The 25,298-nt window shown below is 42.0% G+C and overlaps 1 protein-coding gene across 1 annotated transcript in view; it reads right to left on the bottom strand.

Moving 5' to 3' along the window:
• Nucleotides 1–7,204: 7,204 nt before the first annotated feature.
• Nucleotides 7,205–25,298, bottom strand: part of LOC119847302 (butyrophilin subfamily 3 member A1-like) — a 34,566-nt gene continuing 16,472 nt past the window's right edge. The window contains exons 5-12 of the mRNA XM_043501286.1: nt 24,986–25,261; nt 23,188–23,289; nt 21,679–21,735; nt 20,077–20,103; nt 18,392–18,418; nt 16,135–16,155; nt 10,621–10,647; nt 7,205–9,856 (exon numbers count right to left, since the gene is read on the bottom strand). Coding sequence (XP_043357221.1) covers nt 8,733–9,856; nt 10,621–10,647; nt 16,135–16,155; nt 18,392–18,418; nt 20,077–20,103; nt 21,679–21,735; nt 23,188–23,289; nt 24,986–25,261 — 1,661 coding nt within the window. The 3' untranslated portion in view covers nt 7,205–8,732. The remainder of the gene's footprint in view (nt 9,857–10,620; nt 10,648–16,134; nt 16,156–18,391; nt 18,419–20,076; nt 20,104–21,678; nt 21,736–23,187; nt 23,290–24,985; nt 25,262–25,298) is intronic.

Consider the following 25,298-nt stretch of genomic DNA (forward strand, 5'->3'; position numbering starts at 1 on the left):
GACAGAAAATACCATAATGCCAGTATATAAATCCATGATGCAACCACACCTTGAATACTGCATGCAGTTCTGGTCAACGCATCTCAGAAAAGATACATTAGAATTGGGAAAAATCTAGAGAAGGGCAACAAATATGATTAATGTTATGGAACAACTTTCATACGAGGAGAGATTAAAAACACTGGAATTGTTCATCTTAGAAAAGAGACGATTAAGGTGAGATTTGATAAAGGTCTATAAAATTTTGAATGGTTGGGAGAAAGTGAATAGGGAAGTGTTATTTGCCCCCTCACACAACAAAAGAACTAGGGGTCAGCTGATGAAATTAATAGGTAGCAGGTTTAAAAGAAACACAAGGAAGTACTTAATGACAGGTTTCAGAGTAGCAGCCATGTTAGTCTGTATTCGCAAAAAGAAAAGGAGTACTTGTGGCACCATAGAGAATATCAAATTTATTAAAGCATAAGCTTTCGTGAGTTACAGCTCACTTCATCGGATGCATTTGGTGGAAAATACCGAGGGGAGATTGATATACACACACAGAGAACATGAAACAATGGGTTTATCATACACACTGTAAGGAGAGTGATCACTTAAGATAAGCCATCACCAGCAGCAGGGGGGGGGGGGAAGGAGGAAAACCTTTCATGGTGACAAGCAAGGTAGGCTATTTCCAGCAGTTAACAAGAATATCTGAGGAACAGTGGGGGGTGGGGTGGGGGGGAGAAATAACATGGGGAAATAGTTTTACTTTGTGTAATGACTCATCCATTCCCAGTCTCTATTCAAGCCTAAGTTAATTGTATCCAGTTTGCAAATTAATTCCAATTCAGCAGTCTCTCCTTGGAGTCTGTTTTTGAAGCTTTTTTGTTGAAGGATAGCCACTCTTAGGTCTGTAATCGAGTGACCAGAGAGGTTGAAGTGTTCTCCAACTGGTTTTTGAATGTTATAATTCTTGACGTCTGATTTGTGTCCATTCATTCTTTTACGTAGAGACTGTCCAGTTTGACCAATGTACATGGCAGAGGGGCATTGTTGGCACATGATGGCATCTATCACATTGGTAGATGCGCAGGTGAACGAGCCTCTGATAGTGTGGCTGATGTGATTAGGCCCAATGATGGTGTCCCCTGGAGAACACTTCAATCTCTCTGGTCACTCGATTACAGACCTGAGAGTGGCTATCCTTCAACAAAAAAGCTTCAAAAACAGACTCCAAGGAGAGACTGCTGAATTGGAATTAATTTGCAAACTGGATACAATTAACTTAGGCTTGAATAGAGACTGGGAATGGATGAGTCATTACACAAAGTAAAACTATTTCCCCATGTTATTTCTCCCCCCCCCCACCCCACACTGTTCCTCAGATATTCTTGTTAACTGCTGGAAATAGCCTACCTTGCTTGTCATCATGAAAGGTTTTCCTCCTCCCCCCCCCCGCTGCTGGTGATGGCTTATCTTAAGTGATCACTCTCCTTACAGTGTGTATGATAAACCCAATCCTGATTTGTACCAGACGCACATTCATACAGAGTTGCTTCTGAAATCAGTTATAATCAACATAGCTTTAAAATGAAAATGTTGCCCAGAGGAGTGGGTACTGCAGTCAGTGTCAAGAGACCTGGGATTATTCCTAGCTCCCCTACTCAGCTACTAACAGAGAGCAAAACAGCAAGCCATATTTGCTAACAAATGGGGAAAGCATTATGTACCAAGCTGGAAATTTAAGTACCAAGGCAGACAGAACCATGGGTAGTTAAAAATGCTGCTGATACAAATAATTCCAATATTTATTCCAATACATGCCCTTAATTGATATTTCAGAGATCCTGGCCACTGAATTACTACATAAACTTCACATGCCTTCAAAAACCAGTATCATAGGAGATTAGGGTTGGAAGAGACCTCTGGAGGTCATCTAGTCCAACCCCCTGCTCAAAGCAGGACCAACCCCAACTAAATCATCCCAGCCAGGGTTTTGTCAAGTTGGGCCTTAAAAACGTCTAAGGATGGAGATTCCACCATCTCCCTAGGGAACCCATTTCAGTGCTTCACCACCCTTCTAGTGAAATAGTGTTTCCTAATATCCAACCTAGACCTCCCCCACTGCAACTTGAGACCATTGCTCCTTGTTCTGTCATTTGCCACCACTGAGAACATTCCTCTTTGGAATTCCCCTTCAGGTATTTGAAGGCTGCTATCAAATCCCCACTCATATCTTCTGCAGACTAAATAAGATCAGTTCCCTCAGCCTCTCCTCATAATTCATGTGCCCCAGCCTCCTAATAATTTCCGTTGCCCTCCACTGGACGCTCTCCAATTTGTGCATATCTTTTCTGTAGTGTGGGCTCAAAACTGGACGCAATACTCCAGATGTCGCCTCACCGGTGCCAAATACAAGGGAATAATTACTTCCCTCAATCTGCTGGCAATGCTCCTACTAATACATCCCAATATGCCATTAGCCTTCTTGGCAACTAGGACACACTGTTGACTCATATACAGCTTCTTGTCCACTGTAATCCCCAGGTCCTTTTCTAAAGAACTGATGCTTAGCCAGCTGGTCTCCAGCTTGTAGTGGTGCATGGGATTCTTCCATCCTAAGTGCAGGACTCTGCACTTGTCCTTGTTGGACCTCATCAGATATCTTTAGGCCCAATCCTCCAATTTGTCTAGGTCACTCTGGACCCTATCCCTACCCTCCAGCATATCTACCTCTCCCCATAGAGTAGTGTCATCTGCAAACATGCTGAGGGTGCAATCCAACCTATCCTTCAGATCATTAATAAAGATGTTGAACAAAACCAGCCCCAGAACTGATCCCTGGGGCACTCTACTGGATACCAGCTGCCAACTGGACATCGAGCTGTTCATCACTGCCCATTGAGCCTGACAATCTAGCCAGCTTTCTATCCACCTTATAGTCCATCTGTCCAAACCATACTTTTTTAACTTGCTGGCAAGAATACTGTTGGAGACTATATCAAAAGCTTTGCTAAAGTCAAGGCATATCAATTCCACCACTTTCCCCATATCCACAAAGCAAGTTATCTCATCATAGAAGGCAATTAGGTTGGTCAGGCATGACTTGCCCTTGGTGAATCCATGTTGACTGTTCCTGATCACCTTCCCTTCCTCAAAGTGCTTCAAATGGATTCCTTGAGGATCTGCTCCATGATTTTTCCGGGGACTGAGGTGAAGCTGACCTGTCTGTAGTCCCCCAGATTCTCCTTCTTCTTTTTTTTTAAAGATCAACACTATATTTGCCTTTTTCTAATAATCCAGGACTACCCAGATCACCATGAGTTTTCAAAGACAATGGCTAATGTCTCTTTAATCACATCAGCCAACTTCCTCAGCACCCTTGGATGCCTGTTCTTTCACTACTGAGGGCTGCTCACCTCTTCCCCATACTGTGCTGCCCAGTGCAGCAGTCTGGGAGCTGATGTTGTCCATGAAGATTGAGGCAAAAAAAGTATTGAGTATTACAGCTTTTTCCACATAATCTTTCACTATTCAGTTCCCTCCCACATTCAGTAAGGGTCCCACACCACTCTCACTCCCTAGTCTCTACCAGCCTTGCTTAACAGCTTGGCAAGATGATTCCGACACACTGCCACTCCTCAACTTACCCAACACTGTATGCTTTTCAGTGTCCAGCCATCTCCAAGAGTGGAGTGGGAACTAAAAGAGGGGGGATGTCTGAATCTTGATAGTGCCCCATGTTTTCCAGGCTTTAGAATGCTTGATAATGCTTCAGTCTGTCCTTGCTGCTCCCTGTTCTGCTATTCTTTCCAGGAACTGGGTTTGCTGCTTCATTAGCTGAAGCCTGTCCTTCTCACATGTCTGCCCTGTATCTCCACTGAATCTGTGCCAGATTAATTTCCTATTCTACGTTTTTTTTAAAACAAAATGTTGAGTGGTACCAAGCCAAGCACCTGTCAGATGTGTGTTACAAAATTTGTAATCTCATTAAAAAAAAAAGATATATCAAGTTAGTTTGACAGGATCTATTATCTGTAAACGCATGTTGATTTGTATCAGTTATATTACCCTCCTTTAATTCTTTATTAATCAAGTCCTGTATCAGTCTCTCCAGTATTCTGAGTTGTGTGCATGTCTCCTGTGTGCATGTGATATGAGTATTTATGCATTTGTTTACTTGTGGTTATCTAAAGTACATGCAATGGCTTCCTTAGAGTGTAGTGCTGTTATGCTACCTCAGGGAGATGAACATTATCTCAAAGCATAAAAGCACCATAGCTGTGTGTATCTGTGACTCATGCTGCCTTACCAGACTGCATGTTGGTATTATGCTGCCTCAGATGGATGCAGGACCTGTGTGTACATGTATCCTGGAAAGTATCTTTGTATGTGCTGAAATCATTATACCATGAAATCAACACCATGGAAGCATTTGTTGTTAGTGTTGCCTCATTTACTTTGCAATGGGTTTTGCATAGTGCTGACATTGGTGTGGTTAAAACATTTTGAAAGCATCTCTGAAAGGAGACTTTTTTTCTACACACAATTTGGCATCCCTTTTAAAGATCAGAGAAGGGAGCCTAGACATGTGACTACAATTAAATGGGCAGGTACAAGTGCTTTGAACGGTGTGCTGTCTTCACATTGTAAGTGGGTGAATGGTGGGTGAGGGTGGGATGGCTAAGATTATGAATCTGGGAAGGGGCGGCGTGGGGGCACAGGATAGCACGGGGGCTGGGGCCACAGTTCAGGCATGTTTCTCTTGCGCTACAGCCTCTGGGAACTGATGACCTCCCTCTTGGACCACATGACAGGCGGCCACATTGTAGCTGGTCTCTCAGTGCTTGGGAACAGGTGTCAGGGAATAGAATGGACATAGTCACAAAGAACAAAGAACTATACCTGTCACTGTGGGATTGCCACCTGCTGGGTAGAAAATGGTTAACATGCTGCTCCTGGGGCAGAGCCAGAGACATGAGGTGTGTGTGTCATGTAACTGTCTGGGGTTATATGAACGGTTCACCGAGGACTGCCTGAAATCGACCCGTATCAATGGAGGGTTCAGAAAGAGAATGGGAACCCCAACCACTGAACAATTGATACCCTTCCATTGACCTCTCTGCAGTATTTCCACATCTTTCCTGAAGTATGGATGCCAGAACTGGACACTGAATTCTAGTAGTGGTATTATCAAGGCTGTGAACCAAGGCAAAATCCTCTCTTCTGCTTGATATTCCTCTTTATATACATCAAAGGGTTGCATTTCTGTCTCCGCATTGGACTAAAAACTCACATTCAGGGGGATACCTATGGCAGTTCTACACCAGTTATGCCTGTTGAAAAAAACAAGCCTACAGTTCAGCCACAAACAGTGGCTGGTGATAGCAGCTGTGAGCCTCCTCGCCCTTTTCTACAAGTGCCTCTCAGGCTACAGAGCAAGGATGCAGCTACTCCAGAAATTACAGATGATGTCCCAGATCCTGCTGTGATGGCTATGAGATGCTGTCCGGATAGAAGTCACAAACCACCTTGCAGACTGAATTATCAGCCTGTTGTGTATTATTGATCATAGTTTAGATAGAAGTACATTTGTAATTTTTGTATGCCTGTCATGCTGAAGGTGCAGGAGGATGTACTGTATAGGAATTGCGTAATATCCTTTTAAATGGCCTACTAGTTGAGTTCCCTGTTTTTTATTGCTATAGCCACCAGAATCCTGCCAGGGCAACAGCGGATATAGGTAGTTAGGTGTGTACATCTGTACACAATTAATAAACATGGTTATAAGGAAATGAGCAGAGTCCCTGTGATTTCTGCATATGATTAATGTCGTGTAGACAGCAAAGACACAGCGCTAACTCATTTTAAAAGTCTAATCTAGACAAAGCTGCATGCCTTTAAAACATGTTAAACCCATCAAGATAAAGCCTGGCATGCCCCTAGGGTCCACCCCTGCCAGCTAATATGTGTTAAAATACAAATTGCCCTGTCTACACTGCGGTTTTAATGCAGGTTAGCTAACAGAAGTTTGAAAACATGCCTTTTTTCTTGGTGAAGTCATGAAGGGGTTTTGATGGTGGTGGTGAGTTTTAATTTAATTTTCAGTTGAAATATACAGATTTTGTACACCAGATTCAGTTAAAAATAACATGAAAATATAACCAGACCATATTGATTATATTTTCATTACAACAAGGAATATAAAAAAGGAAAAGTTTGTAAACCAAACGCATATTCTTCATATTTGCTGTAGAAATTATAAAACTATCACATTAAACATTACTCCTTTGATTACAATAGCACAGTACAGTAAAGGCAACAGAATCCCTCCTTTTCCCCTTCCCCACTTTTTGTCTTTCATAGAATCATAGAATATCAGGGTTGGAAGGGACCTCAGGAGGTCATCTAGTCCAAACCCCTTCTCAAAGCAGGACCAATCCCTAACTAAATCATCCCAGCCAGAGCTTTGTCAAGCCTGACCTTAAAAACCTCTAAGGAAGGAGATTCCACCACCTCCCTAGGTAACACATTCCAGTGTTTCACCACCCTCCTAATGAAAACATTTTTCCTAATATCCAACCTAAACCTCCCCCACTGCAACTTGAGACCATTACTTCTTTGTTCTGTCATCCGCTACCACTCAGAATAGTCTAGATCCATCCTCTTTGGAACCCCCTTTCAGGTAGTTGAGAGCAGCTATCAAGTCCCCCCCTCATTCTTCTCTTCCACAGATTAAACAAGCCCAGTTCCCTCAGCCTTTCCTCATAAATCAAGTGTTCCAGCCCCTTAATCATATTTGTTGCCCTCCGCTGGACTCTTTCCAATTTCTCCACATCCTTCTTGTAGTGTGGGGCCCAAAACTGGACATGGTACTCCAGATGAGGCCTCACCAATGTTGAATAGAGGGGAACGATCACGTCCCTCGATCTGCTGTCAATGCCCTTACTTATACATCCCAAAATGCCATTGGCCTTCTTGGCAACAACAGCACTCTGTTGACTCATGTACAGCTTCTCGTCCACTGTAACCCCTAGGTCTTTTTCTGCAGAACTGCTGCCTAGCCATTCAGTCCCTAGTCTGTAATGGTGCACGGGATTCTTCCATCCTAAGTGCAGGACTCTGCACTTGTCCTTGTTGAACCTCATCAGATTTCTTTTGGCCCAATCCTCTAATTTGTCTAGGTCCCTCTGCATCCTATCCCTATCCTCCAGCGTATCTACCTCTCCTCCCAATTTAGTGTCATCTGCAAACTTGCTGAGGGTGCAATCCACGCCATCTTCCAGATCATTAATGAAGATAAAAAATTGTTTTTGGAACACTTTGATAATATTTTCATGAAAATACTGTCCAAACCTATGAATGTATATTTCATATATTGCCTCTTCTTCATTAACCTGCAAACTATATATTTCCACAAAGTTCTTTTTGTCATTTGTTTCTATTTTGGATACTGTTTCACGGCTTCCTCATTTTCTCTAAGCTCCTCCTTGTGCTTTACATTACCATCCTCATTGCCTGAATTTGTATGTTTCCATGCACAAAAAACAACACAAACACCTCTAGGGTATTTTGGATTAAGGAAAACAACAGGAAGAGAGAACAAAAGTAATATCTCTGTGAGAACACAGTGTGTATGTGCACAGGTGCATGCGCACATCTCCTTCATTTTTAGCTGCCACGACCCTCTACAAAACAGCTACTCGACTCTGTATGTAAAGGTGTGTTCTTAAACATTTAAAAGTATAATGAAATTTTTTTCAAAAGGGTCAGATTTTTATTCAAATGGAAACTAGGCACCTAAATACTTTTTAAAATCTGATCCTAGGTGATTTAGTAGCCTAAAACAGACTTTTAGGTGCCTAAGAGTATCTCTACACTTGATTTAATGTGAGTTAAATGCATAAATACCTTTGATGATCAGTTCAAGTGCCTAAGTCACTTCTGAAACAGGAAATAGGATCCTAACTCACCTAGGTGCATTTGAAAATTTACCCCCTGTACACAGAGAACCAAAGGCTTTCCAGTTTCATAGCTGCATGCAGCCTAGCACTGACGTTTTCTTTCTTTTTGTTTCACGTGTAATAAATAGGGAAATTAAACACAAAATACAAGTTTAAAGGTTATAGGCAAATTTCCTAAAGGTAGATGCTCACTTTCCCTGTAAAATGTGCATTTGTGCATTAGCATTTGCACCTGCAATTATCACAGTTGCAAGTGTAAATTATCTATTTGCATGCACATACCTATTTAGGTTTCAAAGTCACCAAATGTGCATTGACTCACCCCAACAGCATGTGCAGCTGTGGTCCCTGCACCTTCTCTCCCTTTTTGGAAAATGTTGGTCCTATTTACTGGGTATGTAAATGGACAAAAGTCAGGAAGTGCAAAAGGTGAAGGTGGCCACACTGTTTCCGACTGGCCTGAGTCTGGTGTCTATTCATGCTGCATAGTACCTTACTCAAGGAGTAGTCTCACTGAAGTAATAGGACTGATGTTGGAATAAGGTGCTATTGCACATATCAGACTCTGGTCCTACAGAGTGAGGGCTTCATTTTACTACCCACTCACTCTGAGTATCAAACTGAATAAGGGTAGCAGCAGCAGAGTTAGTGTTACTGTAAGAACCTTCCCTCCTGCATTTCCTGAGTTCTGTGTATTTAAATTCCTTACCTTAACAGTAGCATTAGCATAGTGCCCTCCAGTTAACACCATCCTATTTAACTAGTGTGAGTTTAAAATCATTATCACTAATTGCTGCAGGTATCCTTTGAGTTCAAGCGGAAGGAAATATCTGAAGTGTCACCATTTCCAGACTCGATTTGAGGCAAGGTTCTTTCCAGCGTGTTAGAGTTTGGATCTGATTCCCCTGTCATAGTTCCTGACTCTGAAATCTGTGGAAGAAGAGTGTCATCTCCAGAGATCTGCCCTGGATTCAAGTTCTGAGTCTTTTTCTCTTTCTGACTCACTTTGCTCTGCTGGAGGGCTTTTGAGATCTTGGAGTTTGGTTTTTCTTTCCCCCTTTTTGCTGACAGATGCTCCTGCTCTGTTTTATTCCCCTTTCCAATTTTCTGGATGGAGAAGTACTTTGCAAAATTTTTGAGCTTAGATGACCCAGTGCTTTTTCCTTCCACATCCTGGTCTTCAGGAGCAGGGTGGTGTCCAGTGGCTGGGGCTGTTTTTCCTGTTGCAGGTGCCCCCGTGTTGTTTCCTGCCCCGTCCCCATTGTCAGAGGCAGGGGGCTGTGTTGTGCTTGTGGGAGCTCCCTGACTAACAGACCCAGTGACTGCTAATTTCTGGCAGAAATCCCAGTCGCTGAGGGGGCAGATGCTGAGGGGTTTCCCCTTGTCCCTCCCCACAGCGTGACCAGGGCTGAGGAATGGGAACAATCTCTCAGAATCTTCCACAGGAATCGCCAGAATAAGGGTCATTTCACTGACACTATAAAATGAAAGAGTCATCCCTTTTAGATCCAGATACACCCCTACCACTGTCGGCTTCCTATCCCACTTCTGGATCACAGTGTCGGCCTCCCTGGGGTGATACCTCCCCTCTGATCTCCCCAAAGCCCAGCACCTCCCCTCAGGGGTTCTCTCCAACCTTTTCTGTCTCACTCTGTTCCTCACAGTCTCACTCAGCACCCCCAGCTCCCAGTCCGGGCTGTCCCCCACCTCCACCTCCCAGTACCACCTGCAAACCCTATCCTCCCCACTATGATCCTTCCTCCTGGCCACAAACCCCTCCTTCCCCACAACAATCAGGGCCCTGGAGGGAGCAGCCAGCTCTAGAGAAGAAGGGTTGTGTTGGACTGTTCTGCCATCTGCAGACATGATGAGTTCAGGGTGTTCACAACTCGGATCCAGGGTGATGGGAACTGGAAAGAGAGACCAGAATAACCCAATTAGCCATGGGTCAGTCACAAAATTGCTTCTCTTACAGGAGAGGGATCAGAACAACCCCATTAACCACATGTCAGTCAGGGACTCCCCGATCCCACAAGAGGGGACCAGAATGACACGTTTAGCTATGGGTCAATCAGGGATCCCACGATCTCTTAGGAGAGGGACTAGAACAACCCCTTTATCCATGGGTCAATTAGTGACCACATGATCCTGCAGCAGTAGGACTAGAATAATCCCATTAGCCCAAGTGAATCAGATCTCAAAATCAAAGAAAGTCCCGAGAAGAAAAGGAATAGCTTCTAATGTTAAAGCAAATATTTTAAATAATAATTTCCCCTGTTTTACTTGTGGTAGGAAACTAGATTCCAGCCTTTACTTCCTAAATCAAAATAGTGGCATCCCCACATTAGGGATATACTTGAAACTTATTTTCTTTATTTTAGTTAATGAAAAGCACTGGGTCTGGGCTGTAGAAGCTGCACAATTATCAATAGACCCCACTCATTTGATTAAAAAGAACATAAATATACAACTCATACTTGATTGATGTACAAATACCAGCTTTTTGTCTACGAGTCAAATATATAAGACTCCCTCCAAATGTTAGTATCTACCATTAGCATACATCCTGCCTTCATATCAAAACTTTTTGTCCCTCAATCCTTCATATCATTGCCATCTCCTGCTGCCTCAGGGTCTGGAAAAATAGCCCTTATAATTAGAGAGTTAAACTCACCCATGTAGCTCCGAACCCTCCTGAAATCTGCAAAAGAAGAATCACCAAGTAAATGGAACTCAAGACAGTGAGAATTCATATTTGGCCAATTTCTCCAGTCATTACTCAGGAAAAGTCCCATTAACTCCAGTGAGAATATTTGCAATGGATAAGGCTTTCAGAACCAGCCTATGATTATAATACTACTTTAACTCTCATGTTATGTTTTTCATCTGTATATCTCAAAGTACTGTATAAAGAAAAGTGAAGAAGGTGCTGACAGTCTGCCATTGGGGTCTTGGAGGCAAGACAGCCATAGAGCTTGTTAAAATAACTGGGACGGGAGGAACAGGCTAAAACATTTGTGTGCAACAGTAGGAACACCTCTTCAGTAGTGCAAAACAGCCAATCACAAAGGAGGGGACTAACGTCCAAAAGCACTGACAAGCCATGTGGTCAGAGTGGAGCGCTAAGGGATCTCCTCAGCTGGAAACACAGAGGCTATGTGTTTAAGCACTTGCAGTGCTAGTGAGGAGGGCTTTAAACTGGGTTCACCAGGGGACGGTGACCTAAGCCCAGAGGTAAGTGGGGAAGTGGGATACCAGGAGGAAAAACAAGGAGGAGGGTACAAGATAAGAAGCCCCTGATTCATACTGAGAAAGTAGGGCAATCGGCTAGTTATCTTAGGTACATGTACACGAACACAAGAAGCCTGGGAAAAAAGCAGGAAGAATTGTAAGTCCTGGAACAATCAAGGATGTGATTGGAATAACAGAAACTTGGTGGGGGAGTTCATATGACTGGAGCACTGTCATGGATAGGTATAGATTGTTCAGAAAGAACAGGTATGGGAGGAAAGGTGGAGGAGTTGCATTGTATGTAAGAGAGCAGTATGATTGCTCAGAGCTCCAGTATGAAACTGGGGAAAAGCCTGTTGAAAGTCTTTGGGTTAAGTTTAGAGGGGAGAGCAACAAGGGTGATGTCGTGTTGAGCATGTGCTATAGACCACCAGATCAGAAGGATGAGATAGACGAGGCTTTCTTCGGACAACTAATTGAAGTTTCCAGATCACAGGCCCTGGTTCTAATGGGGGACTTCAATCACCCTGACAACTCCTGGGAGAGCAATACAGAAGTGCATAGACAATACAGGAAGTTTTTAGAGAGTGTTGGGGACAACTTCCTGGTACAAGTGCTGCAGGAACCAACTAGGGGCCATGCTCCTCTTGACCTGCTGCTTACAAACAGGGAAGAATTGGTAGGGGAAGTAGAAGTGGGTGGCAACCTGGGCAGCAGTGACCACGAGATGGATAAGTTCAGGATCTTGACAAAAGGAAGAGAGCAGCAAAATATGGACCCTAGACTTCAGAAAAGCAGACTTTGACTCCCTTAAGGAACTGATGGGGAGGATCCCCTAGGAGGATAATATGAGGGGGAAAGGAGTCCAGGAAAGCTATCTGTATTTTAAAGACGCCTTAATGAGGGCACAGGAACAAACCATCCCAATGTGCAGAAAGAATAGCAAATATGGCAGGTGGCCAGCTTGGCTTAACAGTGAAATCTTCGGTGAGATTAAACTCAGAAAGGAAGCTTACAAGAAGTGGAAACTTGGACAGATGACTAGGGAGGAGTATATAAATATTGCTCGAGCATGCAGGGATGTAATCAGGAAGGCCAACACACAGCTGGAGTTGCAGCTAGCAAGGGATGTAAAGGGTAACAAGAAGGGTTTCTGTAGGTATGTTAGCAACGAGAAGAAGGTCAGGGAAAGTGTGGGACCCTTATTGAATGGGGGAGGCAACCTAGTGACAGATGATGTGGAAAAAGCTGAAGTACTCAGTGCTTTTTTTTGCCTCGGTCTTCACAGACAAGGTCAGCTCCCAGACATCTGCACTGGGCAGCACAGTATGGGGAGGAGATGAGCAGTCCTCAGAGGTGAAAGAACAGGTTAAGGACTATTTAGAAAAGCTGAGCATGCGCAAGTCCATGGGTCCAGATCGAATGCATCCAAGGGTGCTGAGGGAGTTGGCGGATGTGATTGCAGAGCCATTGGCCATTATCTTTGAAAACTCATGGTGATCGGGGGAGGTGCCGTACAATTGGAAAAAGGCAAATATAGTGCCCATCTTTAAAAAAGGGAACAAGGAGAACGTGGGGAACTACAGACTGGTCAGCCTCACTTCAATCCCTGGCAAAATCATGAAGTAGGTCCTCAATGAATCCATTTTGAAGCACTTGGAGGAAAGGAAGGTGATCAGGAACAGTCAACATGGATTCACCAAGGGCAAGTCATGCCTGACGAACCTGATTGCCTTCTATGATGAGATAACTGGCTCTGTGGATATGGGGAAAGCGGTGGATGTGATATATCTTGATTTTAGCAAAGCTTTTGATACAGTCTCCCACAGTATTCTTGCCAGCAAATTAAAGAAGTATGGGCTGGATGAATGGACTGTAAGGTGGATAGAAAGCTGGCTAGATTGTCAGGCTCAACAGGTAGTGATCAATGGCTTGATGTCTAATTGGCAGCTGGTATCAAGTGGAGTGCCCCGGGGGTCAGTTCTGGGGCTGGTTTTGTTCAACATCTTTATTAATTATCTGGATGATGAGATGAATTTCATCCTCAGTAAATTCGCAGATGACACTAAGCTGGAGGGAGAGGTAGATACACTGGAGGGTAGGGATAGGGTCCAGAGTGACCTAGATAAATTGGAGGATTGGGCCAAAAGAAATCTGATGAGGCTCAACATGGAAAAGTGCAGAGTCCTGCACTTAGGACAGAAGAATCCCATGCACCGCTACAGGCTGTGGACTGACTGGCTAAGTGGCAGCTCTGCAAAAAAGGACCTGGGGATTACAATGGATATGAATCAACAGTTTGCCCTTGTTGCCAACAAGGCCAACAGCATATTGGACTGTATAAGTAGGAGCATTGCCAGCAGAAGAAAACAAAGAAAGAAGAAGTGGGACCGCTAAACACTGAAGATGGAGTGGAGGTTAAGGATAATCTAGGCATGGCCCAATATCTAAACAAATACTTTGCCTCAGTCTTTAATAAGGCTAAAGAGGATCTTAGGGATAATGGTAGCATGACAAATGGGAATGAGGATATGGAGGTAGATATTACCATATCTGAGGTAGAAGCGAAACTCAAACAGCTTAATGGGACTAAATTGGGGGGCCAGATAATCTTCATCCAAGAATATTAAAGGAATTGGCAGATGAAATTGCAAGCCCAATAGCAAGAATTTTTAATGAATCTGTAAGCTCAGGAGTTGTACCATATGATTGGAGAATTGCTAACGTAGTTCCTATTTTTAAGAAAGGGAAAAAACGTGATCCGGATAACTACAGGCCTGTTAGTTTGACATCTGTAGTATTCAAGGTCTTGAAAAAAAATTTGAAGGAGAAAGTAGTTAAGGACATTGAAGTCAATGGTAAATGGGACAAAATACAACATGGTTTTACAAAAGGTAGATCGTGCCAAACCAACCTGATCTCCTTCTTTGAGAAAGTAACAGATTTTTGTAGACAAAGGAAATGCAGTGGATATAATTTACCTAGATTTCAGTAAGGCGTTTGATACGGTGCCACATGGGGAATTATTAGTTAAATTGGAAAAGATGGGGATCAACATTGAAAGGTGGATAAGGAATTGGTTAAAGGGGAGACTACAACGGGTCCTACTGAAAGGTGAACTGTCAGGCTGGAGGGAGGTTACCAGTGGAGTTCCTTAAGGATCAGTTTTGGGACCAATCTTATTTAATCTTTTTAATACTGACCTTGGCACAAAAAGTGGGAGTGTGCTAATAAAGTTTGCAGATGATACAAAGCTGGGAGGTATTGCCAATTTAGAGAAGGACCGGGATATCATACAGGAGGATCTGGATTACCTTGTAAACTGGAGTAATAGTAATAGGATGAAATTTAACAGTGAGAAGTGTAAGATTATGCATTTAGGGATTAATAATAAGAATTTTAGTTATAAGCTGGGGATGCATCAATTAGAAGTAACGGAAGAGGAGAAGGACCTTGGAGTATTGGTTGATCATAGGATGACTATGAGCTGCCAATGTGATATGGCCGTGAAAAAAGCTAATGCGGTCTTGGGATGCATCAGGAGAGGTATTTCCAGTAGGGATAAGGAGGTTTTAGAACTGGATTTATTTAGTCTGCAGAAGAAAAAAGTGAGGGGGAATTTTATAGCAGCCTTCAGCTACCTGAAGGGGGTTCCAAAGAGGATGGAGCTCGGCTGTTCTCAGTGGTGGCCAATGACAGAAAAAGGAGCAATGGTCTCAAGTTGCAGTGGGGGAAGTCTCAGTTGGATATTAGGAAACACTATTTCACTAGGAGGGTGGTGAAGCACTGGAATGGGTTACTGAATGGGTTACCGAGGGTGGTGGTAGAATCTCCATCCTTAGAGGTTTTTAAGGTCTGGCTTGACAAAGCCCTGGCTGGGATGATTTAGTTGGGGATTGGTCCTGTTTTGAGCAGGGGGTTGGACTAGATGACCTCCTGAGGTCTCATCTAACCCTAATATTCTATGATTCTATGCAGTGAGTAAGCAGCAGCAGTTGTATGTGACCCAGATGAGGAAGCAGAGGTTTAGGGATAGCAGTGTCTGAAGTGGGATTTTGGCAAAGGCCAGTGTGCTCTATGTTCACATTGCTGTTCAGAAAAGAATAGGAGTACTTGTGGCACCTTAGAGACTAACAAATTTATTTGAGCATAAGCTTTCGTGAGCTACAGCTCATGGATGCATCCGATGAAGTGCCACAAGTACTCCTTGAAGTGCCACAAGTACTCTAAGGTGCCACAAGTACTCCTTTTCTTTTTTGTGAATACAGACAAACACGGCTGCTACTCTGAAACCTTGATTGCTGTTCAGAGAAACAGTAGGACTTGTTATATTTCTGTAATTAAATAGATTACAGCTGGCATTACCTAGACTCTGAGTCACTTCTCTCTTTTGTAAGTAGAACCACCCCACAAGGCCCTGAATTTCCACTGAGCCAATATCACATTCTACATTTCCCATTGGGGAATCTGAACCCCAGAAACCAGGAGTGGCTTCCCCAAAGTCCCCCAAGAAGCTAGGGGCAGACTCTTGACTCTCTAGAGCCCTGTTCACTGGGGCACTCTGTTGCTAGCATTGCAGGACTGAGAGAACAGCTAAGCCACCTAGAACTTGATTAGCCTGTAAGAGGCTTGGTTAAGGAACTAGGTCTTTTAGCTTTGGCATGAAACTCCAGTTTTAAACTAGGATGGCCAAGTGTGCAGTTTTCAGCCGAACACCGGATTGAAAAGGGACCCTCCCCAGCTCGGTGAAAATGGGTGAGAGTGAGTGAGGGTGAGGGAGAACAAGTGATGGATGGAGGGGGGATGGAGTGAGAAGGGTGGGGCCTCAGAGAAGGGCCAGGGAAAGGGTGTTAGATTTTGTTTGGTCAGAAAGTTGGCAACCCTACTTCAAACCCTGCTGCTGCTGACTGCCATGTTATATATAAAAAGACCTGAAGCAAAAAATTTCCTGACTTACCTAGTTCTGTGACTGTTCTTCCTGAAATGGAAAGATCTGGTATTATTTACTTTTATTAGAGTAAAGGGCTCAGTTTACTGGACGATTCCATAAGTGTAGGAAAATAAGATTTTATTAATTTAGTTTTCATACAACACATATGTAGATTTTCGAACTGAAGTTTAGATTGTCCCTGCCCATTGAAAATCTCATGGGAGTGAGCAAGAGACAAAGGCTGCTTTAAACACATGACAGGGGAAAACAAAAGGAAAATCTATGATAGCTTTATTATAAACAGTTAAAGTTTCAGTCCTTGCTGTAGCTCATCTCCATTGATTGCTCAGAGTCTTGGTATAGTAGTTGTAGTCCAAGGAGAGACAGTAAGAGCACAGGTGAGGGAACTAGAGATCCAGAATAAATGCATTTTTAAAATTGTTTCTACAGCTTTAGCCATTATACACAAATCATCCATTTGCCCCAAGTGACTGAAGCTCTGAAGAGTACCACTGCTTTTTGTTTTCCCATTTCCACCCCGTAGTTTGACAGTGTCCTCTAAATTCTGCTCCTCTCCAAGAAGAGGGGAAAAGTCATATTTTTTCCCTGAGTTTTCTGTGGCTGTGCTTGGAGTTGGGCTATTCCTCAGATTATTTTTATGTTAAGAGTGAGAGACCTTCCTCCAACAGGTGGACTGGGGAAAATCTACCAAATTTAGACAAATCCCTGGGGTAATAGTGGTAAAAGCAATGCCTTTGGCACAGAAAATGTAAAATTTACTCAATAGCTAATTTTGCCCTTGACAATATTTATTGTTATTTTCTTCAGAGACAGATTTATTGTGAATTGGTTTATCATAAATGGGCAGCTAAAAGGACAGAAGATATTTGTTTTAATTTACTTTAATGCACCCTGATGCTATGATAATGGATGCTATAATTATATGCAAGTTATACAAAATATTAGTACAAATATCAGTATCATTACTGCAATGGTGTGATTGATAAATCAGGCATTACTTGCAGGTAATGTGGAATTAAAGCTGAAGGCTAGTTTTGCTCTTCTTCTGGTGCTCTAGCTTTAAAATACGGACTCCCTTTACATGATTATAAATTGTTTATCAATTAATAACATGTATTTTAATACAAATGAGATTTCTCACATACAACAAATGACAGTACAGTGTGAAAAAGTAAGGCTGGACAACTGTAAGAGGGTGATGCAAGGCAGCTGTATTAGCCCCAGAATGAAAAAGGCCCTTTTTCCCTATAAGCTGAGAAGGGGTTACCTCAGGTCAACTAGGGACACCTGAGTCCAATTAAAGGCTACCTGAGACCTTTGAACCAGCAGCCTCGTGTGCCACTGGGGTCTGGAGGGCACCACTGGAAAAGTGGGGGGGCCCACATGGGCCACCACAAAAAAACGGGAGGGATCAGCGGGTGCTGCGCCGACACATGGGGCATCACATGTCCCAGTTTGCCCCTCCACGAGTCGCCCCTGCTTTGAACACTACTCTTCTGGTGAGTGAGGGAGAGGAAACCAGCTGTGCTGGCTAGGGACAGCAAGGAGAAATACTTCTCCAGGGTGGAAGGTTGTGCCCCTCTACCTGATTGCCTGTTTAGGGGAAGGATAGGCCACACTGTGGCCAATAACAAGGACCATCCTATCTTCTACCAGAAAGAGGGTAGGGAAAGGCATTCCCCTTTGTTTTATGTTGTGAATTTGTTTCTTTTGTTTGGTGCAAGAGCATACCTTGGGCTTTCCCTGAGCCTAACAGGAAAATAGTGAGAAATAAACCCCCAAACACCATCTGTCTGGAGTGAGGATCCCTCTCCCACCCTCCCACCACCAAATGGGAAAGTGCAGAGTCCAGTGATGTGAAGGAGACGCCTTGCCACAACAGTGAATACAATCTTTAAACATAGCTTGATGTTGAGGAGTTACTAAAGTAAATCTGAAGGAACTCAGTTCAGTAGTTTTAATGATATGATTAGTTATAGTCCTCAAGTTGAAACTTTTTCATTAGTTTTTAGATCGCACATTGAGAGTAAGGATGTAGGGAGGAGAAGATAGACTGTTTGCAAGTTTACTGCATAATTTATCTCTAAAGAAGCTTATGCCCAAATAAATTTGTTAGTCTCTAAGGTACCACGGGACTTCTTGTTGTTTTTGATAATATCCCTAGAATCCCCTTACATACCTGTGTTTCCAAATTACCCATAATTCAATCTATATTGTACAGTTATAGTTGCATATTAATTATGTACCGTAAAACAAACCCTACCAAGTGTTTGCCGTAGATCCTGACACTCTGTAAAAGGAAAAAGGAAAAGCTTTTATTACCAGTATGATATTTTAAAACAGAAATTTCAGCTCATCCTGAGAAATACATATACTGATTCTCTGAATAGAAAAAGGCAAAAATAATGATCCCAATAAAAGTGGTAAACAACCAATTGTTACATTTAAGGGAGGTCTACACTAGACAGTTAAGTTGACCCAGCTGTGTCACATACGTGAAAAATTCACACCCCTAAGAAACATAGTTAAGCTGAACTAAGCCCCAGTATATACAGTGCTAGTTTGACAGAAGAATTCTTCCATTGACCTAGCTGCTGTGTTTTAGAGAGATTGATTTACTACAGCTATGGAAGAACCCCTTCTGTTACTGTAGCATTTCTAGTGTAGACATAATATTATATAGGGCAGATCTAGAGTAATTCACTGGTTCAGCAATATCAGTGAGGGGAGTGATATTTTTACATTGTTATGCTGGCAAAAAAAAAAGTAGCTTACTGTGGTTCAGCAAGTAAAATAAGCTATACCAGCAAAAGCACTTTTTTTTTTTGCCAATGTAATGGCATCTACACTACCAGCAATCTCATACAATATCATACCTTTAGCCACTAGATTGCTATACTGGCAAAACTTTTTCTAATGTAGATAAGACCATGACCTATTTACATTTAAAAGTTTGAACATTGCCTAATTTTTAATTTAGGGATTTGTTTGCTTCTTTTTTCCCCCCCATTGAAGTGGAATATATGTGTGCCACTGATTTCCCAGATAAGCTAGTCTGTGATAGGAAAGGCTAAGTGGATTTAGCTGCAAAGAAAGATTTCCAATTAATTTCTGATACTGTGGAGGTGCTTTTAAGAGACTACAGTTAAAATACAGTAATACTAATAATAAGGAATAGAGCTAGATGCTTGTTCTCCCCTGTCAGGTGCTTTTCTTTGCTCTTGCAAATGGCAGGTGGTTTCTTACACTAAGGCTAAATCTAAACTACAGAATTCAAAGAGCCGTCGCGGGAGTCTGATTGCACATGAGCACTGGGAAAGAGCTCTCCCAGAGCTCCTGGTAATCCACCTCCATGAGGGTAATAGCTCAGAGCGCTGGAAGCCTGTCCACACTAGGACATTACAGTGCTCAAACTTGCTGCGCTCAGGGGATGATATTTCACATCCCTGAGCCAGCAAGTTGGAGTGCTATAAAATGTAAGTGTAGACAAGCCCTTATAATACTTATCTCAGGTGAAATCAACCCAGTGTAGAGGGCCCACATGATGCCTATACACTACTTATGTCAATTAAGTTTCGCTTAAGTCCTATTTTGAGTGGCATGTAGGTCTTGCACTGGCTCTTTGCATAGGAAGAAATTGCACCCATCTGGCTTTACAAATAAATCCTCACAACATTCCTTGCAAGCAGATGAATAATATTATCCCTATTTAGAGATGTGAAAGCTGTGGCAGGAAGGGGAAGTGGCTTGTGTGAGGTCACATAGGGAGTTAATGGCAGACCCAGAATTACAGCCATGGCTCTCCTGGTATCTACCCCAGAGTCTCCTAGACTCTGTTGCTCTTTCTGTGATACATGTCACAGTATTTATGTCTCATTGTTTCTATTTAATAATAGTGTGAAAACCCATATCTGAAATTTTCTGTCGTGAAAGTAATTTTTACTGTACCTGATTCCAAGGTCTTAATCTCTCCATCTGCACCATGAGAGAGAATGATATGTTACTATACAACTATGTAGTGATTTGTAATATACAGTAGATTCAAAACACCTCACAGAATGTTCTTGGAGATTATCTTTGACAGGAAAGTTATCAGTTACATCATTAATTTCTAACTCTATTTGTCTCTCTTTGAATGCTATCTTCCTATGGGTCAACAAACAACATGTGGTTTTGAAGGAGCTGTCTGGAGTCTTTGCATTTTCATACTGATCACAGGTCCCAGAAAAAATTCTCTCGCAGGGGCCAAACCCAGTTGGACCCACTAAGGAAACACTAATGGTAAGCAGGACTTGGTCTGTGAGTGGGAGAATAACGGGATTCCAGCCTGAGAGGAGTGAGGGCACCGGGCCTGTCAGTTGAAAAGATACAGCCATGAGAGCTTATAGAGGGGTCAAAGGTGCAGCTGCCCTGCAACTGTGGCATCTTAATCTTTCTGTATTTAAATCTATCTCAAGCTTCCTGCTTCTGAACCATAACTCTCATTTTGGCTCTTTGCTCCACATTTAGGACTAAACTGTGGGGTTATGGCAGGAAAAACTGAGCTTGGTGGCCTAGCCTGACTCTGTGGCTAGGGAGCATAGCTGGACCCTGAAAGCAATAAAAATAATACCTCGCTCTTATCTAGTGCTTTTCATCTTTAGATCCCAAAGTGCTTTACAATGGAGGGGAGTGTTATTATTCCCATTTTACAATTGGGGAAACTGAGGCACAGATCAGTGATATGCCCAAGGTCAGTCATCAAACTAATGGCACAGCCAAGAACAGAATCGAGGTCGCTCAAGTCTTACATCACACTGCACCACACAGCCTCCGGGGAGACAGCAATGATTATGTACTGTCTGTTGGTGACATCCTGTCTCATTAAGGTCAGTAGCAAAACTCCCATCAAACTCAATGGTGGTAAGATTAACCCATATATGTCCACTAAACTCTGTCCCTTTCCCAGGGTTGGGATACATTATCCTTCCCTTTTGTGCCTCTGGGAATACTGCTCAAGAACTCTGAGCAATCTCAGACCTCTCTGATTTCATAGTGGGAGTGTGGCATTGTGGTAAATAAAGTTTTGCAGGACCTGCCCATAAAACAGATCTAACAAAACAAGGGGTAAAAATAGATGGGGATACAGAAAGAGGACGAAAATCATAGACGGCGTGTGAGATAAGCATATGTTTACATATCTACCTTGAGATCAGTGCAATGACTGACACATTGTCTTCTGGCTTAATGACATTTATTTGATGCCATAAGACATTTAAGGGAAGCTGTCAGGATGTACAGGCCTTACACTATAACATGTAAGCAGCAATGGAGACAGATTTCCCAGGAAGAAATAGACTTTGATTAAATTTATGAGCAAAATAGATATTAAAAATGAATAGTCTTATTTACTAACTTTATTAGAAGCTTTAAACAATGGTAGGAGATCAAGTGTTATCTATATATCTATATCTATATATATCATGCAAGAAAGATTCATTCCCATTAAAACAGATATCAAAACTGAATATGAACATATTAAACATAACTTAAGAAAGAGAAATATATTACCCTTTTTTACTAAACTATCTTCTTCTTCTGTTTTTTTCTGAGAAAACTTCTGCTTTGCTATAAGATTAAGAATCAAAGACTTTGGTTAATTAAGTAAATTTTTGGGTGCCCAAAAAATCTAATAAATAGGTGTTCACCAAAGTTCTTGAGTTATTCAGTTAGGAAACATAAATACAGTGTACATTTGTCATACTATACATGGTTGGCAGAAGGAAGAATTTAAATACAGAAGCTGTATTTGGAGCTGGTTGAAAAATGTAAAAAAATATATCCGACATTTTGGCAAATATGAGAACATTTTCCCATTCTGCTGTTTTATAGGATTTTTTTTATTTTCCATATTTTTGATCAAAATACTTTATAAACAAAATTATTTTGTGGTCAGATGCAGAAGTATTTTAATATGAAATTTTACAATATTAAAAGAAATGTACCATGTGTCTCAGTAACCAATCAAAACTGGTATATAAATAATTACATTACATTTTAAAATGGCAAAAAATTGAAAAAACAAATAACAGGCTAGCTTTAATCATTTAAAGATCCATCTGAAAATTGGAAAATTCTGAAAATATATAAATGTTTTTGTAAAAATAATCCATTTTAAAAAGAACCATATTTTGATGAAAGTAATTAATTAAAAAAATTATGCCAAGCTGCATTCACGAGTGTAATGCTTAGTACTGTTAGTAATATCATTGAAGTTAATTGGACTATCCATGGTAGCAAGAACTATGCACGGTCATTTTTTTTTTTCCAGGATCAGGCCACAGGATTGTGCTGCTACTCCCTAATTTTTATTCAATATGAAATTCATAGCTTATAAAACCAGAAATGATCACTGTGATCATCTAATCCGACCTCCTGTATAACAAAGGCCTTAGATCTCCCCACGCCCCAAATTTCCTATTTAAACTGGAGCAGTTCTTTTAGGGGGGGAAAATACACCCAGTCTTGATTTACAAATGTCTAGTGATGGAGAATCCACCACAAACCTTGGTAAATTGTTCTAGTGGTTAATCACCTAGAATGTGCAATCAAGTTACCCCTTAACCTTCTCTTTGTTAAATTAAACAGATTGAGCTCCTGGAGTCTATCCGTATAAGGGATATTTTCTAATCCTCTATTCTTGTGGCTCTTCGCACATTGTCTCCAATTTACCAACATCCTTGAATTGAGGGCACCAGAACTGGACACAGGAGTCTAGCAGTGGTAACACCAGTGACAAATAAAGAGGTAAAATAACCTCCGTACTCCTTTTCAAAATACCAGAACTGACAATTTTTAAAATTTCTTCTTCTGGTGCTAGATGTTCATCAGAGATGAACAAACATAAAAAAAAAATTAAATAAAATAAAATCTTGAAGTCTTTCTGAGCACCAATAAACAGTCGTTTAATTTAGTAGTAGTTCAATTTAGTTTGATGTTTGGGTTTCAATTGATTATAATTTTGTGATTATTACTTCCCCCTTTGTGGATAGACTTTAAACATGCAGATAATGCACTTACCTTTATATCCGAAAACTGCACAGGCACCAATTGCAAGAAGGTTTAAAGTAAATAACACCCAGAATGCAGCAAGCCATGGTGGTTCATGAGGGAAAATATCACCTTTGAAAACAATATATAAAAAATGTCACCCTGGAAACATGCGTCTCTTCTCCATACTTAGGAACAATGAGTCAGGCTCCAGGGGTGTGTGAAGCTCAGGAGTGGACTGGTTTTGCAGTACAGAGTATCAGCTAGACCTGGAATATGTGTAAATTGCCATTGATTTACACTACCTGATAATCTAGCTCTTCAGCAAGAGCTGTCAGATTGGATATCCCAGAGTCATTCCTGCTCTTGTACAGCCTATTTTCTGTAGACCAGCTTCTCACACCTTTCTCACAGTAAATTGAATCTTACTTTTTCAAACCGATGGGACTAACTTTAGATTATTGTACTATTCAGTGTCAGTGAGAGCATTTTTCAGAGTAGCAGCCATGTTAGTCTGTATTCGCAAAAAGAAAAGAAGTACTTGTGGCACCTTAGAGACTAACAAATTTATTAGAGCATAAGCTTTCATGAGCTACAGCTCACTTCATCGGATGCATTTTTTTCCACCAAATGCATCCGATGAAGTGAGCTGTAGCTCACGAAAGCTTATGCTCTAATAAATTTGTTAGTCTCTAAGGTGCCACAAGTACTTCTTTTCTTTTAGTGAGAGCATTGTAATCTGGTCCTGGATCCTCAGCAATTTTGGGCAATGATAAAGACACTGGACCAGATTCCCAGCTGATGTTAATCAGTCCCTCTCCATTGGAAGTCAGATCCTCATTTAGTGTACTGAGCACAGCTTTACTGCAGTCTGTAGAACTACCACCATTTACACCATCTGAGGATTTGGCCCATTGATTCTAGATTTCACACGACAAGATCAAGAAAATCCGTTTCAGCCACTGCCTTGAGTGATCAATGAACATCCCTGCACATTCTTTAGAGGTGACATTAACCCCAAGGTAGGTTGTCAGCTCAAGATCTCTTGGACTTACATAGGACTAATGTGGTTCATAAGCCTTGTTTTGGCGTTCTGCGCTGGGGGAACTGTACCTCAATATATTGATTCCTGACATATTTGACTGGGTGTTATCTCACACCAGTTTGGACTCTGAAGCTGTCCAGTCTCCATTGCTGGTTAGCACACACACAAGTGAATGGGAGTCAGATTTAGAGAGAGATGCCTTGTGAGAATAAAAATTAGAAGTGGGTCTCCTATTCCTGCTAAACAACTGGTTAATTTATCCAAGTTCTAATAAGCCACCAGGACAGTGAGACAGGTGGTGAGCTGAGACAACTGATTATTAGTAATAATCATCTCTAGCTCTTACATAGTATGTTTTATCAGTGGATCTCAAAGGAGAGCAACGTCATTGTTTAAGGCACCGGGAGGGAAAGCAACTTGCTCAAGGTCACCCAGCAGGCCAGTGGCAGAGCTGGGAACAGAACCCACATCTCCAGTGCTTTTTCCACAAAGTCACAGTGCAGGCAAAATCTTTTCTTGTTGCCTTTTCCACCCAGCTCACACTTTTGAATGTTTCTTCCTGTTCTAATCCTATCCTGTGAGCTGTCTGAGGCAGTGACTGTCTAGTTTAGTTACTTGTACAGCACCTAACACAATGGGGCCCTTCTAACAGTATTAAAGCAGCATGCTTTTGAATTAGGTGAGAAGCTGTGTTCTGCCACATTCTTATATCCATAATACAGCACTAGAGCCTGATGGACAGAGAAGGGGCTCCAAGGTTAAAGCATAATGCAGAGGATTCACCTGAGAGGAGAATGACAGATTTCTTCTCTGTTTTCAGCAGGCTGTTTTGCATAACACAACTGATTTCTCCAGTTTCCTCTCCCGGGATTGTGACGCGGCTCAGAACACTGAACAGAAGTTCACGATCCTGCTCCATTTTGGTTACAGGCTGCAGATCCTGCCCACCCTTTGCAACCCAGAGGAGTTCAGGTTTGGGGAACCACCCTGTTGACCTGCAGGCTAGGTCAATCCCCTGGCCATGGGGACCCAGCACGTCAATGGACACGGAGGCAACAGCTAAAACAAGAAGAGACAGATTAGGAAGGGACTATCT

The sequence above is a fragment of the Dermochelys coriacea genome, chromosome 23 (assembly GCF_009764565.3).
Source record: "Dermochelys coriacea isolate rDerCor1 chromosome 23, rDerCor1.pri.v4, whole genome shotgun sequence".
In the NCBI taxonomy this organism is placed as follows: Eukaryota; Metazoa; Chordata; order Testudines; family Dermochelyidae; genus Dermochelys; species Dermochelys coriacea.